Source organism: Ornithorhynchus anatinus, chromosome 2 (genome assembly GCF_004115215.2).
Source record: "Ornithorhynchus anatinus isolate Pmale09 chromosome 2, mOrnAna1.pri.v4, whole genome shotgun sequence".
NCBI lineage: Eukaryota > Metazoa > Chordata > Mammalia > Monotremata > Ornithorhynchidae > Ornithorhynchus > Ornithorhynchus anatinus.
In genome coordinates this window covers 111324970-111338653 of record NC_041729.1, presented here as the reverse complement: position 1 = coordinate 111338653, position 13684 = coordinate 111324970, and the positions used below count along the sequence as shown (strand labels likewise).

The window sequence follows — 13684 nt, the reverse complement described above, 5'->3', positions numbered from 1 at the left end:
ATTTTCACTACTCGTATTGCTAGAGAATTGGGGAATGCTTGTCTGACAATGCAATCCCCTTGCATTCACCCTGCAGTATTAGAAGAAACAGTTGAACATGCACATGCTCAGTGCAGGTTTTCTTTAATGTAGGGCTTTGCAAACACACAACCCCTATCAGTAGTAATGGCATTATTAAACACAGATCCCTATACTGAACGCTGGGAAAGAATACACAGGTGGGTTAGACATGGTGTCTGTCCCTTGTGGGGCTCACCATCTAAAAATAAGGAAGGGCGGGGGGTGGTGACAGATTCATGAGGAGAGATGAAACAACACTAAGACAACATATAGACAGAAACAAAGCTCAATAGGGTGCTGGGTTAGAAGAGCAGAATATCGCACTCCTTGTGGCTCAGAGACAACAATCACACTGCAGCCATAGTGAGTGATCCAGCAGCAGCAGCTGCCTCAGTCTTCCAGAGGCTTTGTGGAGGCGGCACCAGGTTGCAGCTGCTTCTCCCTTTCCTGCTGGGGTGGTGGAAGGTGGGTCAGGATGATAATTCCCCAGTGATATGAAGGAGAGTTGGTTTGTGAACTCAGTGGGCATTAAGGTGGTCCAGTAGAGAACGACACAGAGCTGATTTGGGTGGGGGCAGCTGGAACCCGGAGGAGTCATGCAGGCATCTGTCAGGCAGGTATCAGGGTGACCAGCCCAGTTTAGGTCCACATGGGCAGCCCACAATGCATAGAGCATGATGCTGTGAAGCAGCCTGGCCTAATAGAGCATTGGCCTGGGAATCAGATGGACCTGGGTCTTAATCCTGGCTCTGCTGCTTGCCTGCTATGTGACCTTGGGCAATGCACTTCACTTCTCTGGACCTCAGTTACTTCATCTGTAAAATGGGGATTAAAACCATCAGCCCCATGTGGGACATGGGTTTTGTCTAACCTAATTAGCTTGAATCTACCCAGTGCTTAGTTCAGTTCTCGGCACAGAGTAAGTGCTTAACAAATACCAAAAAAAAAAATGCAGGGAACAGAGCCTCAGCAGACATTGGAAGGACACTAGTGGGGAGAGCTCATTATAGGAGAACTGGGTGAGTATCGGGTTTCAAGTAGAGTTTGGCTAAATTTATGGATGAGCAGTTCATAATGAGTTACTGGAGGAAGTTTGGAATGACAAGAGAAAAGTTGGATATGTTAGATGATCCATCCCTAGCCATGACTGTCCAGGAAGGCAACCATTGCATGCTTCTTCTGGGCATCCAACTGCTACTGTTAGAGACAGAATTCTGATCTGGTTGGACCACTGGCCTGATCCAGTAGTGGTGATTCATCTGTTCTTTAAATTGTATGGTGTTCACATGCTGACATGCTTATCTTTGTAATAATTCAGATATTAAAATAGAATACAGTGTCACATTAAAGCATACTATGAAGTATTGATCATTATGAAATATTTTCATACTAACATTACATTGCTATATAGCACTTACAATAGGAAGGATGCTGTATTAGGCACTGGCAAGAAATATAAGGAAATCAATTCTGATGGGAGTCCCTGGCCTGCTGAAGACTCATAATCTAATGGGGGAAGGACAAACACATAAAATGGAAGATTAGGTAAATGTAATAAAGACAGGTTAAGCTTCAACAATAAAAATATCTACAGTAAAAATATGTCAGTTAAAATGTCCTTGAGGGGGCCAGTCCTCAGCCATCACAGAGCGGAAAGGATGCTGAGAGCTGAGATGGGTAGGACGGAAAGAGCACAGGCCTGGGAATCAGAAGGTCATGGGTTCTAATCCTGGCTCTACCACTTGTCTTATGTATGACTTTGGGCAAGTAACTTAACTTCTCTGTACCACAGTTTCCTCAATTGTAAATTGGGATTCACTCTCTGGACTCTCTCCTCCTTAGACTATGAGGCCCATGTGAAACAGGAACTATCAGTCACTATTATCTCAAATCTACTCCAAGGCTTAGGATAGTGATGATGATGATGACATTTGTTATGCGCTTACTATGTGCTAGGCAATGTTCTAAGTGCTGGGGTAGATTCAAGCTCAGGTGGGGCTCACGGTCTCCACCCCCATTTTCCAGATGAGACCACTGAGACCCAGGGAAGTGACCCACCCAAGGTCCTCCAGCAGACAAGCGACAGAGCTGCAATTAGAACCCACAACCTTCTGCCTCCGGGGTCTGCTACGCCATGGCGCTTCTGCAGGAAGCGGGTCTCCCCCTGCTCCCTAGGCCCCCTCCCCCACCCCCGGCCTCCCACATAGTAAGTGCTTAACAAATACTACAACACCAATAATAATTATAATTGTGGTATTTGGTAAGAGCTTACTCTGTATCAGGTAGTGTACTAAGTGCTGGAGGGGGGAATACAAGCAAATCAGGGTGGAAGCAGTCCCTGTCCCACATTGGGCTCAGAGTCTTAATCCCCATTTTACAGATGAGGTAACTGAGGCACAGAGAAGTGAAGTGACTTGTCCAAGGTCTTACAGCAGACACGTGGTGAAGCCGGGATTAGAAACCATGAGCTTCTGACTCCCAAACCTGTGCTCTATCCACTAGGCCATACTGCTTCTCTCCTATTGTTGTTGGTATTATTATTATAATGTTTCAGGCAAGTAGTCCTTGATCCCCAACCTCTAGAGCCTTCCCAGTCAATTTCCTGAACATTATTAAGGGACTTCTGCCACCTTGTGCTCCTGCAGGGTGTGGGTTTTTGCTGCAGTGGTCTCAGGTGAAAGGAGGAGGCTGGTCCAGGCAGCAGGAGACCTGCCCCACTTTCCTTCCAGGTGTCACCACCTGTTGACTGTCTGACTTTTCACTGGCTGGATTTCTCCATCTGAACTGTGATGAGTGACTCCTGTCTTCACACCTCAGTGGGTGAAACTTTTGGGAGAGATCAAGGAATTATGGAACAAGTGTCAGTGAAGTAATCAGCATTTCCAGATAAATTAAACCTCTCACTGTACCTCTTAATATGCAGTGTGCTGTCCTTAACCTAGGCAACTGGGAGCCATTCCTAGAACAATTTTGCTGAATCCCCTGTAGACTGTAAACTCATTGTGGGTAGGGAACATGTCTACCAGCTCTGTTATACTGTTCTCTCCCAAGAGCTTAGTACAGTGCTCTGCACAAGGCAATTGCTCAATAAATACGATTGCTTAATTGTCCTAGGGTGTCAGACATGACCTAGACATGTAATTTTGAGAGCCATTGGGAAAATGTCTAGGCCCCTCTCTCCTGTTTCATTCCTGATCCAACCCTAGGGGCAATGTCCATTCATTCACTCAATCATATTTATTGAGCGCTTACTGTGTGCAGAGCACTGTACTAAGTGCTTGGCACCATCCAGGTGAAGGTGGGATCTTTTTCCAAACAAAGTCATCATAGGAATCCAGTTCATTCATTCATTCAATAGTATTTATTGAGCGCTTACTATGTGCAGAGCACTGTACTAAGTGCTTGGAATGTACAAGTGGGCAACAGATAGAGACAGTCCCTGCCCATTGATGGGCTTACAGTCTAATCGGGGGAGACAGACAAAAACAATAGCAATAAATAGAATCAAGGGGATATACATCTCAATAAAACAATAGCAATAAATAGAATCAAGGTGATGTACATCTCATTAACAAAATAAATAGGATAATAAAAATATAATCAAATGAGCAGAGGAGCACAGTGCTGAGAGGAGGGGAAAGGAGAGGGGGAGGAGCTAAGGGAAAGGCGGGGGAAAAGAGGGTTTAGCTGAGGGGAGGTGAAGGGGGGGTAGAGAGGCAGCAGAGGGTGTAGAGGGAAAAGGGGAAGCTCAATCTGGGAAGGCCTCTTGGTGGAGATGAGCTCTCATTAGGGCTTTGAAGAGGGGAAGAGAATTAGTTTGGTGGAGGTGAAGAGGGAGGGCATTCCAGGAGAGTGGGAGGACGTGGCCCAGGGGACAACAGTTCTGGACTCAAACCCTCTTCATTCAGTAGTGGGGAATTTAGATGGGATCTGAGGATGCTGGAGAGCAAAACTGATTCAGCCCTGGACCCCTTCTTATGGAGGGGTCCTGAGGCTGGGTTTGAGCTGAGTCAGAGCTCTCTGGGCCACTCCTAAGTGGAGCAGGTCTCCTCTCCCTGCATCCTGTACCCCAAGATTAGTTTAGATCCAACCTAGATGTGGTGGGTTAAAGTGGGACTTGTATCCTACATCTCCCTCTGGCCTTCACTTCCTATTGGTAGGAGAAGCAGGGAACCAGGCAACAGGAACAGCCTAGGCTGACCTATGAAGAAGTACGTGAAGGCCCCTGGCCCTACTGGCTGAGGCCCAAGCCTTTGTGCTGGTCCCACCTTTGGCTGCAGTCAAGATAGCTAAGGGGAGGCACCAAAGATTGGTTTGTTTGGCCACACCCGCACCCACTCTGACAGAAGCTGCTTCTGAAGTTGAGAAAATTCCCCTAAGGCTGTTCCTACTCACAGAGTTGAAAGAGAAGGTGGAGACAAGGCAGAAATTTAAAATCAGGGACCTGGAAAAGTTCAAAGCAGAGGACAAAGGGCAAGTCAAAAAGCAGTCCTGTGTAGTAGCAGCCAACCTATCTCTTTATGACCCCTCTCACCCCATCACCGTGAGGCCCGTTCTGAAAATGAAAGTCCCCGAAACCACGACTTGGGTAGGATGTGTGTTGAACTTGGAGCAGGGAAGCCAGGGAAGGGGAAGGAACATTGAGACCTTCTCACCTTTGCCCTCCTCACTGGGGTTACTGCCAGGGATAAAGAAATGTCTTGGAACCTCACAAAAATCACCCTCAAGGTGAAGAAAGTCCTTGCTACCTCCCAGCTCTTTAGCCCTCCTGCCTTAAAGAAAACACTGAGGAAAGTAGCAAGAATTTCCCCCACTGGAATTTGGATGGCTATGAGCTACTGCTATGCCATAGTGAGTTATACCTTGAGTAAATGTTAACAGAGCTGAGGAGGAAATAATTTTGGATCAAAAATGGATATTTGTGGGTGTCTTTCATAACCCCTTTTGTTTTCAGACACTATCGTACAACAGACACAACCTGAAAACAGAGACAAGTGAGAAACAGGCCAAGGAAATTCTCATCCGTCGCCAACACACCTTCAGGGAGAGTATGAGGAAAAGCAGCAGCCTGCCATGGGGGAAATCGGTATAAATTGTGATTTACTCCATTAGGGTAGGGGGAGTGCTGGGTTTTATAAAGCAGAACTAGATTTGTGATGCTCCTGGTCTTGAAATTGGTACCTTCCGGTCATAGGAGGAAAAATAAAAAACCCCAGTTGTGGGGTCATCATATTTGGCAACTGCACTTTCCAGAAATACCAATGCTTGCCATTTTGAGAAATGCCAATTCACTTACCTCTGGGTTATATTTTATGAACATATCCTTTTGACTGCTAAATCCTTAAAGGTGGGCAAAGTATCACCGGTGGGGTCTTCTTAATCCTGTTTGAATAGAGCAACAGACTCCTTGCCAATCTCCCATCTTCCCAGATCATTTTCCTAAACATTTTTCAGCACATGCCTCCCTGCTCATCAAACTTCAAAGGGTTGTACATTCCTTTTTGCATCACACAGAAACACTACACTATTGGCTTTAAGGCACTGATCATCCTTCCACTTCTGACTTAACTGTTTCCCATTACAACCCAGCTCATACTCTTTCTTCCTCTCAAGGTAACCTCCTCACTATGGGTCCTTCTTAATAATAATAATAATAATAATGTTGGTATTTTAAGCGCTTACTATGTGCAGAGCACTCTTCTAAGCGCTGGGGTAGACACAGGGGAATCAGGTTGTCCCACGTGGGGCTCACAGTCTTAATCCCCATTTTACAGATGAGGAAACTGAGGCCCAGAGAAGTGAAGTGACTTGCCCACAGTCACACAGCTGACAAGTGGCAAAGCCGGGTTTCAAACCCATGATCTCTGACTCCAAAGCCCGTGCTCTTTCCACTGAGGCACACTGCTTCTCTTATTTTCCCACCACTGACTTCTTGCATATGTACTCCCCTCCAGTGTTAGAAACTTCCTCTCCCTTCATATCTGACAGCCCTCAACCCTCCCCATCTTCAAAGCCACTAACTAACATCCCATCTCTTCCAGGAAACTTTCCCTAGTTAATTTCTAATTTCCCCATTTTTGGTCCCTCAGTGGTCTCTTTCACACTTCCACACCACCTAAGCACATAAGGTACTTGCAATCCCCATAGTACTTAGAAACATATCTTACATACCCTTAAGCCCTAACTGATGTACATGTCTCCTCTTTCTTCTTACTCATATCTGCTAATTAATTAATTAATTAATTAATTAATTAAATCATATTTCTTGAGTGCTTACTGTTTGCAGAGCACTGTACTAAGCACTTGAAAAGTACAATTCAGCAATAAAGAGAGACAATCCCTGCCCACACCGGGTTTACAGTCTAGACAGACATCAAAACAAGTAAACAGGTATCAATATAAATAAATAGAATTATAGCTATAGTACACATCAAAACAAGTAAATTAATTTGGGGTCTGTATCCCCAGTGGATTGAGGTAAAGGATCACATAGAGAAGCAGCATGGCTTAGTGGAAAGAGCACGAGCTTAGGAGTCAGAGATCATGGGTTCTAATCCTAGCCCCGCCACTTATCAACTGTGTGACTTTGGGCAAGTTACTTCACTTCTGTGTGCCTCAGTTCCCTCATCTGTAAAATGGGGATTACGACTGTGAGCCCCATATGGGACAACCTAATTACCTTGTATCTACCCCAGTGCTTAGAATGGTGCTTGGCACATAGTAAGTGCTTAATAAATACCATCATTAATTAATTAATCTACAAATTAATAGAGTGCTCTGCACAGAGAAAGGGCTCAATAAATACCATTGATTGAATTGATCAGTACTAATTATTCATTCAATAGCATTTATTGAGTGCTTACTATGTGCAGAGCACTGTACTGAGCACTTGGAATGTACAAATCATCTCTCATTTGTCTCATTATAATAAGATATCTCATTTATCTCATTATAATATATAATATAATATATCTCATTATAATAATTATCTCATAATAATAAGCCCATAACCTTGGCATTATCCTAGACTCCTCTCTCATATTCAACCCATATATTCAATCCGTCACCAAATCTAATCGGTCTCACCTTCACAGCATCGCTAAAACCAACCCTTTCCTCTACATCCAAACTGCTACCATGTTAATACAATCAATCATCCTGTCTCGGCTAGATTACTGCATCAGCCTCCTTGCTGACCTCCCAATCTCCTGCCTCTCCCCACTCCAGTCCATACTTCACTCCGCTTCCCGGATCTTCTTTCTACAGAAACGTTCAGGACATGTCACCCTCCCCGCTCAAAAATCTCTAGTGGTTGCCTATCCACCTTCGAATCAAACAAAAACTCCGCACCACTAGCTTTAAAGCACTCCATCACCTCACCCCCTCCTTCCTCATGTTTTATTTAATTAATACATAATAATAGTTTATGTATATTTTTATTTATATTTTATAATTTTATTTCTAATGATGTCTGGTTATTTGTATTGATGTCCATCTCCCCACCTCTAGACTGTAAGCTTGTTGTGGGCAGAGATTGTCACTCTTTATTGCTGTATTGTGTTTTCCCAAATGCTTAGTACAGTTCTCTGCACACAGTAAGTACTTCATAAATACAGCTGAATGAATTCCGCACTTACTATGTGTCAAGCATTGTTCTAAGTGGTGGAGTAGATATAGGCTGATCAGGTTGGACGCAGTCCCTGTCCCATATGGGGCTCACAGGATAAGGAGGCAGGAGAAAAGATATTGAACCCTCATTTTACAGATGAGTAAAATGAGGCACAGAGAAGCTACATGACTTACCCAAGATCTCCCACAGCAGACAAGTGGAGGACAGCTTCTCTTACTCCCCCAAGGTTTTACTTTGTTGCTATGCACAAAGTATGTGCTCAGTAAATGTTCTTGATTGATTTATCCCCATGGTAAGAATGGTCTCCATCCCAGGGAAGAGTTCTGGGAGCACAAGACTGTCCAACACATTCACCAGCATGTGCCATAATGAATGTGTCAGGAGGAGGCTCAGGACTGGGAGTCAGGAGATCAATCAATTGATGGTATTTATTGAGTGCTTACTGTGTGTAGAACACTGTACTAAGCACTTGGGAGATTACACTACAACAGAATTGGTAAACATATTCTAGATTTATACCCGGCTCAACTATCTGACTGCTGTGTAACCTTGGGAAGGCCTGGATTTTCCTCATCTGTAAAATGGGAATAAAATGCCTGTTCTTCCTCCCACTTAGGCTCACTTAGGCTGGAGACAGGGCTGTGTCCACTCTGATTATCTTGTATCCAGTTCTCCACAAGGTGCTTAGTACATAGTAAATGCTTAGTAAATAATCATTATGAAGAAAAACAACAATTGGATTCTTTAGTTAAAGGCACCTTGTCCTTCAAAGCTGTTCTTCAGCTGACCAGCTGTACTTTTGAGCCCTTATCTCCTTCTAACCATTTACTCTATTCTACACTCCAGTCAAGCTAACCAACTCATTCAATCTTTCATACCATTCCCTCTCCCTGGAATGCTTTCCACATCTCTTGTGCAAACTCTATCCCTCCCCTCTTTCAAATCTCTGTTAAGCACGCACCTCCAGCCTGAGGCATCCCGGATTAACCCCAACTGACTGTGAACATCCAGTGATTCTGCCCCACCCCCAGGTCACCAAACACTCCTTCACCACCATTTCTAGAGCCACAATATGGGTCTTTTTGTTCCTGACCTCTGTCCTTTTCCATCTTACCAACTTGCGGCTTGTCCTCTGTGAACACCTCTTCCCTTTAGACTGTAAGCTCCTTAAGGGTGGGGAAAGTGTCCTCTTTTTTCCTTTGTAGTTCTCCAACACCAAGGTCGGTGGTCGGGTGGTAGGTAAAAAAAATGGGACCTCAGTAAACAGCCTCGAACCAAACCAAACGGAATTAAACAGATTTAAAGAAGTGGTTAATGCCCTGAGGGTCTTAACTGGCTGCTTCTATCCTGTTTCCTTGGCTCTATCTTCCACATTAAACATGCTGTCTGTTTCTCTATCTTTTGTGTGCAGCCTGGCCCCAAAAATGTCCGTTACCTCTCCTTCCCATATAGCGATGCACGAGCAATGTGGAGAGACACCAGGATGGCAACTTTTTCAGGTACTGGGACATTATTTCAGCTCCTCCTCTTACTGATTGGTCAAGGGCCCAATTAACCCATTTAACCCACTGTTTAAATATTGCCCAAGTTCTCCAGACCCTCCAGATCTTGTTAAAGAGATTCTAATACTAACTTATGTCATCTGATAGTGATTTCACCTGGGTGCCATGAACCCCAAGTCTTTGGGTCTGGACTAGGCTTGCCCAGAACCCACTGAGGCAGGTTTCAGGCAAACTTGGATAGTCTTGGGCCCCCCCTTTTTTAATGGTATTTTTAAATGCTTATAATGTGATGATGATTATTGTGTTTGTTAAGTGCATACTATGTGCCAGGCACTGTACTAAGCACTGAGGTAGATGCAAGCCATTCAAGTTAGACACAGTCCATGTCTCATGTGGTGCTCACAATCTTAACCACCACTTTACAGATAAGGTAACTGAGTCATGGAGAGGTTAAGTGACTTGCCAAAGGTCACACAGCAGACAGGGATGAAGCTAGGATGAGAACCCAAGTCCTTCTGACTCCCAGGTCTGTGCTCTATCCACTTGACCACACTATTTCTCCCTCCCTGACTTTCTGGGCTATCCTGCAAAGGGGGAGATTCAGGAGAAAAGGGTGGGGAAGGCAGATAAATACACACTGAAGCGTTCTTTCTTTAAACTTAATCTTTATCAGGAAGTGAAGTTAAAATGAAGAAAAACCATTTCAATATGCACTTAATCTGATGCATAAATAACACAACATTTAAGAGACACTTGAGGGGCTCTCATCTTCAGTAAAGTAGGCTGAATGACAAAAACAATTAAAAACAAAAAGTAGGAGTCTGGTGGGATTTTTTCCTATTGTTCAATTACATACCAGGCTTGGAGAAACAAATCATAAATTTAACCAGAACAGAACTGGCAAACAAACATGAATGCTTCATTTGAATATGCTTTCATTTTCAGAAAGCCAAAGATGAGAGAAAAGTGGAAGGTGAAACAGTTTGGGATTTCCATTAGATATTTAATGGAAGGAACTATGTGCCCATGTTAATTTTCTAATTATTTTGTAAAAATAATAATGATGATAATATTTGTTCAACACTTACTATGTGTTAAGTATTGTTCTAAATGATAAGGTATATACAGGTTAATCAGGTTGGACACAGTCTCTGTCCCACATAGGGCTCACAGTCTAAGTAGGAGGGGGAACAGGCTTGGTGTAGTGGATAGAGCAAGGGACTGGGAATCAGAATGTCATGGGTTCTAATCCCAGGTCTGACACTTGTCTGCTGTGTGACCTTGGACAAGTCACTTCACTTTTCTGTGCCTCAGTTCCCTCATCTGTAAAATGGGAATTGAAACTGTGAGCCCCATTTGGGACAAGGACTATGTCCAACCTGATTTACTTGTGTGCCCCCCCCCCCCAGCACTTAGTATAGTGTCTGGTACATAGTAAGCACTTAACAAATGCCACAATTATTATTATTATTATAAACAGGCATAGAATTCCCATTTCTCATAGAATCCCTATTTTACAGTTTAGAAAACTGAGACATAGGGAAGCTAAGTGTCCTCTAGACTGTAAGCTCATTGTGGGCAGGGAATGTGTCCACTAACTGTTATATTATGCTCTCCCAAGTGATTAGTACAGTTCTCTGCATTCAGTAAGTGCTGAATAAATATGATTTACTGATTGACTGCTTGAAGTGATTTGCCCAGGCTCCACTAGACCATACTGCAGCTAGGAGTCAGAGGACCTGGATTCTAATCCCGTCTTGCCATTTAACTGCTGTGTGGCCTTGGACAAGTCACTTAACTTCTCTGTGCCTCAGTTCCCTTATCTTTAAAATGGGGATTCAAGATTCTTTCATTCAGGAGTATTTATTAAGCACTTACTATGTGTAGAGCACCATACTAAGTACTTGGAATGTACAGTTCGGCAACAGAGACAATCCCTGCCCAGTGATGGGCTTACAGTCTAAACGGGGGAGACAGAGAGCAAAGCAAAACAGAACAGAACAAGACAACATCATCAAGATAAATAAAATCAAGGAGCTATACACCTCATTAACAAAATAAATAGGGTAATAATATATACAAAAGAGCAATATCCACGCTCCCTCCTACTTAGACCATGAGCCAACCCTATATGGGACCTGATTACCTTATATCTATCTCAGCTCTTAGTATAATGCTTGACACATAATGAGACAAATCCCAAAGTTATAATTTTTATGATTATGCTTTTGATTTATTTTAAGAGTTTAGTTACTAAAGGAATCTCAAAACAAAGGTAATCAATTAATTTCAGGCTGAAAAAAGCATTCTAAATATGAAACATAAACATTTCTAAAACTACCAAGATGAAACAGAAATCATGGGTATTAGCTTTGTTTAAGGGCACAAATGCTTTCACTTTTCTCCAGAAGCTTGAACTGTATGATTCCCCTATGAACAGTTAGAACAGAAATGACAATATGGCCAGTGATCACTGAAGCTGAAATCAAGTCAAAATTGGAGTCACCTTTAATAAAAGTCCTTGCTCTGCTTTTACCTGATGCTCAACCTTGCCAGAGGCTCATCCAGTGTTCCAGATTTCCTGTGCAGATCCTGGGTATACCAAGAGCATTGTCAGCCATTTCTCTGTTATGTATAAAGCAGGACTCTTTTGAAACTGAGTTGGTTTTCACCTGAGGAAAAAACTGCTTTCTGATTATTTGTAAACACTTAAAAATATTTATTAAGTAAAATAAGCCTGCAAATCCAACACCTCTTGAATTTTTGGAATTGAAATACAAATTTCTCACAATGACATTTTAATGTGTGAAGTGTCATTGAATCATGTCTATGGATGTTATGGCTAATTTACAAGGCTGCATTCCTCTGATACCCTTTGTCTTTTATGAAGCAATCCTTTGGCATGGGGATGTTTCAGTACTGTGAGTGAGGAAACTGAAGCATAATCTCCTCACTGTGCCTCGTACTTGCCTGTCCCGCTGTCGACCCCCGGCCCACGTCCTACCTCTAGCCTGCCCTCCCTCCTCACATCCACCAAACTAGTTCTCTTCCCCTCTTCAGAACCCTACTGAGAGCTTAGCTTCTCCAGGAGGCCATCCCAGACTGAGCCCCCCTTTTCCTCTGCTCCTCCTCCCCTCCCCATCGCCCCTATTCCCTCCCTCTGTTCTACCCCCTTCCCCTCCCCACAACACTTGTGTATATTTGTACATAGTTATTACTCTATTTTATTATTGGTGTTTATATATCTATAATTCTATTTATCTATTTTGATGCTATTGCTGCCTGTCTACATGTTTTGTTTTGTTGTCCGTCTCCACCCTTCTAGACTGTGTGCCTGTTGTTGGATAGGGATTATATTGTCCCTACCTGTTGCCGAATTATACTTTCCAAGTGCTTAGTACAGTGCTCTGCACTCAGTAAGTGCCCAATAAATACGATTGAATGAATGAATGAATGAATGAAGAGAATCTAACAGACTTGTCCAATATCAGTGGCCCAACTAGAAATAGCATTCTCCCCTCAAATCCCTCTCCATTTTGAACTCCCCACAGGAAAGGCTGACACAGGAACATTAACAGCTTTTCCCTTTGTCCATCTCCAGGTGCAGATCGCAGTGATTCCAGCTTTCCTTTGGGAATGTTTAGTGGACATCCCCGGACAGGGTCCCTCCAAGAAAGACGCCAGCAGCAGAAGATGATTCCAATGGAAAAGGCTCGTAGAGGGGGGGGTTCTTTAAACCTGGGTATTCCAAGAAATCCAAACCAAGACCATCCAATGGGCAGGGAAAGAAAGCCATCTTTGATGCCAAGGCCCCAATTTCATGCAGTAGATGAGGAGTTTGAGTCAGGAGAAGAAAGCGGGGAAGGAGCACAGCCAACATGGACAGCTGAACCCAGAGATGGAAGAGAATTTCACAAGTTCCACAGTCCTCTACTCCACAGAAATTAACACTAGCCTTCCCACAATACTTTTCCTGTGTTGTCTCAGTAATGTCTACACCCGGCATGTCACTTTGCTAAAAAAGTGTCCAAAGTTCTAAGGAGAACAGAAGGTTTGCCAAATCATATCAACTCTGTCTCTCTGAAGCCATAGAAAACTATCAGAATGGGTGGGTGAGAGAGCTGGAAGTTCAAAGAAATTGTGTTTGGGAAGACTGAGCATTCACTAAAAAAGCTGAATTGTATTCTAAACTTTTTGGTTCCTAGCTCATAAGATAATCTGAACAGTGCTTGATATTCAGTATTGTGTATTCCCCATTTGGACTGTGAGCCCATCACTGGGCAGGGATTGTCTCTATCTGTTGCCGAATTGTACATTCCAAGCGCCTAGTACAGTGCTCTGCACATAGTAAGTGCTCAATAAATACTACTGAATGAATGAATATATGTAACTTATTGGCTTGACTGGCTTGGTTATTCACCATGTACTATACTCTTTAAAAAAAAATATCTTTAAAATATGTTAGGTGCTGTCCAGGCCAGAGGTTAATACC

General features: G+C 43.3%; 1 protein-coding gene across 2 annotated transcripts in view; it reads left to right on the top strand.

The window, feature by feature from the left end:
* The window catches only part of SLC9A4 (solute carrier family 9 member A4), a 51047-nt gene extending 37569 nt beyond the window's left edge, over nt 1-13478 (top strand). The window contains exons 10-12 of one of the 2 annotated variants that reach the window (XM_001514608.5): nt 5015-5146; nt 9102-9189; nt 12794-13478. In XM_001514608.5, the coding sequence (XP_001514658.1) occupies nt 5015-5146; nt 9102-9189; nt 12794-13140 (567 nt within the window). In that variant the 3' untranslated portion in view covers nt 13141-13478. The remainder of the gene's footprint in view (nt 1-5014; nt 5147-9101; nt 9190-12793) is intronic. The other variant, XM_007666806.4, reaches the window with a different exon arrangement.
* Nucleotides 13479-13684: the final 206 nt, after the last annotated feature.